The sequence below is a fragment of the Penaeus japonicus genome, unplaced genomic scaffold, assembly GCF_977035675.1.
Source record: "Penaeus japonicus unplaced genomic scaffold, GWHDUDI00000001_assembly GWHDUDI00000039, whole genome shotgun sequence".
Lineage (NCBI taxonomy): Eukaryota > Metazoa > Arthropoda > Malacostraca > Decapoda > Penaeidae > Penaeus > Penaeus japonicus.
Genome location: NW_028234441.1, coordinates 10631422 through 10633921, shown reverse-complemented (window position 1 = coordinate 10633921; position 2500 = coordinate 10631422). Strand labels below are relative to the sequence as shown.

The 2500-nt window shown below is 42.3% G+C and overlaps 1 protein-coding gene across 1 annotated transcript in view; it reads right to left on the bottom strand.

The window, feature by feature from the left end:
* Positions 1–2500, bottom strand: part of Syn (synapsin) — an 81754-nt gene that overhangs the window by 62914 nt on the left and 16340 nt on the right. The window contains exons 5-6 of the mRNA XM_086533534.1: positions 2338–2358; positions 1511–1750 (exon numbers count right to left, since the gene is read on the bottom strand). Coding sequence (XP_086389660.1) covers positions 1511–1750; positions 2338–2358 — 261 coding nt within the window. The remainder of the gene's footprint in view (positions 1–1510; positions 1751–2337; positions 2359–2500) is intronic.

Sequence of the window (2500 nt, the reverse complement as noted above, 5' to 3'; positions counted from 1 at the left end):
GTATAAAGATGCATATCTATTTCGTATGAGGCAGATTTTATGAAAATAACGATCCAAAATTAACATACATCTATAGCTCATACCACAAATCCTATAGCAAAACCCTTTGGGCGTTTCGAATCCCTATATAAAGATGACTCGAACCGAAAAATGAACCAATAGTTAATTATCTTCTCTATATCATCTGACGGTTTGGTGATCGTGTTACTAAGACTCTTGCGTCGTAGAAGGAGTGAAGGAGTATGATAGCTTCACAATTCAAGATATTTAGTTGGCGGATCGATTTAGCCTCCTTTAGAAATACGTGATATCCTGCATCGCGAAATTATTCCTTTCCATTCTTGATTTAGTCTATAGTTGTCACAGTGTTCTCTGTCCACTTTTTTTTGTGAAGTCAGGATACTAGATATGTGATCCAACACTACCATGGTGAATACAAAGGAATTACCTGTTGACTGTGGTGGCACACATTACACATAACACGAGGACTGGTGGTCTTAGTGGTGGAGACGAAGATTGGGAATGGTTGAGTAACTTACTGATTGCATTACCATGGCACTCATCGTCTTCCCGAACGTCTTGTATGAAACCTGAGATGCTTTTTGGGTTGTCTCCTGTTTGTCAATGAACTATTCTTAATCCCTTGACTACCTATTTCATTTGGTTATGATTGCCAATTTCTCGATTTCGTTTACGTAATTTTTGAATAGTATTTTAAGCTTTACAAAAGATCGTATACTTTATTTAAATGTACCGCTTGAACAAATGATATAGCTGAGACCCTCGCTTGGTAGAAGACTAAAACGTCACGAATCTATACACGGCTCAGTAAAGTGGGAACAAAATCTATAAACTACAGGGATAACGTGATAGCCTTCTACCATTCGAGTTCCGAGAAAAGCTTTCCTGAATGCCATGAGAACGCATGTGGCACCCGGTACCTCACGCAAACTAATACCTGGTTTGGCCTGGCCTGAGAAGAGAGCGAAAAGTAAAAAAAAAAAGGAAACGATTAGTTCGTATGCTTAAAATTAACAGAAATAAAAGAAACTAGCATATGCAGTTGTATCTTTGTGAGCATTATGTAGTGATTGAATTTGGTTAGATCCGTGATGACAAGGGTGTCACTAACATAGCTATGATAAAAGACGTCAAGGTATATCATTTCAATCGAAACATATGAGAGGGAGAGTAGATATGCCAACGGTTAACACTTCTATAACGTAAACCCATGATAATCCATTTATCCGTCTTGGTGTAAAGTTTATCATGCTGGCCCTTGACCCATGCTCACCTGCCACCTAAGATAACTACACTTGCTGTCTTGGCGCTAAAGTCAAATCACTAAGATTTGCTATTCAAATAAATGACCACACTTACCTTGCCATCCATCTATTCTCAGTATTTTTTCATATAAAATCATATATAAAGTCAATCATTTCTACTTCAAATTATCGCATCTATTTTTCTAACTATGCCATGCATCTCAGGTGACCTGCTTTTGAATTACCTGCTGAGACTGAGCTTTGGGCTGCGCCTTTGACTGCGCCTTTGGCTGTGCCTGAGGCTGTGCCTGAGGCTGTGCCTTTGGCTGCGCCTGAGGCTGTGCCTGAGACTGTGCCTGAGGCTGTGCCTGAGGCTGTGCCTGAGGCTGTGCCTGAGGCTGTGCCTGAGGCTGTGCCTGAGGCTGAGCCTTAGGCTGAACCGGGGACTGTCCTTGAGAGTTCTGGACACCTTGCTGTCTCTCGGCCTTATAGTAGTAGAAGAAGAAGTTGCAAAAAAAGAAGACGGAAGAGAGCAGGCATTGATAGGAAGAAGACAGTGATAGGACGCAGTGACTCTAAGACTGCCTGACCAACAGGGAATGGAAGGCTTGACGCCGAAAGTTAGAGCTACGTTGGAGAAGTCAATCAATCAGTGATTCGAAGACAAAACAGAGAAAGAGAGGTTGAAGATAGCGATTACGTATTTAGAAAAAGAGTCATTTCACGTCCCAAGAAAACCAGAATTAGTACGTAATGCATGACTCAAACTGGAGAAGAATTAATACTTAATTGCACATTCCAAGCCATTGGGCGAGAGCCACTTGGGGGAAAGGAGGAGGGAGAGGGACCTCAGGGAGGTGTAAACACTTGCCTGGTCATCCGGAGCCTCGAAGGAGACCCAGAAGCTCACACGAGACCATCGCAAAAGCTTACACGCAGCGCTTACGAGACACTCCCTACTCCCTTTTGCCCCCTCCCCTCCCCCCACCCCCAAGAGCTCTGCCCGGAAATCTGAGAGTGAAATCTAGTCGTGAAAGGGAAGGAAACTGCCAAACGACTTTCTCTTAGTTACCTCGTCTTGGCCATCGTCGGGCTTTGTGGGTGATAAGGGATTTTAGTACGCGCCCTCCTTATGCCTTAAGTCTAATTATAGAATTATGTTTTCGTATGAGTTTATCAGTTTTATTGTTTTTTGTTATGACTAATAGTAGTATCTTTATTCTGACTAGTATTTC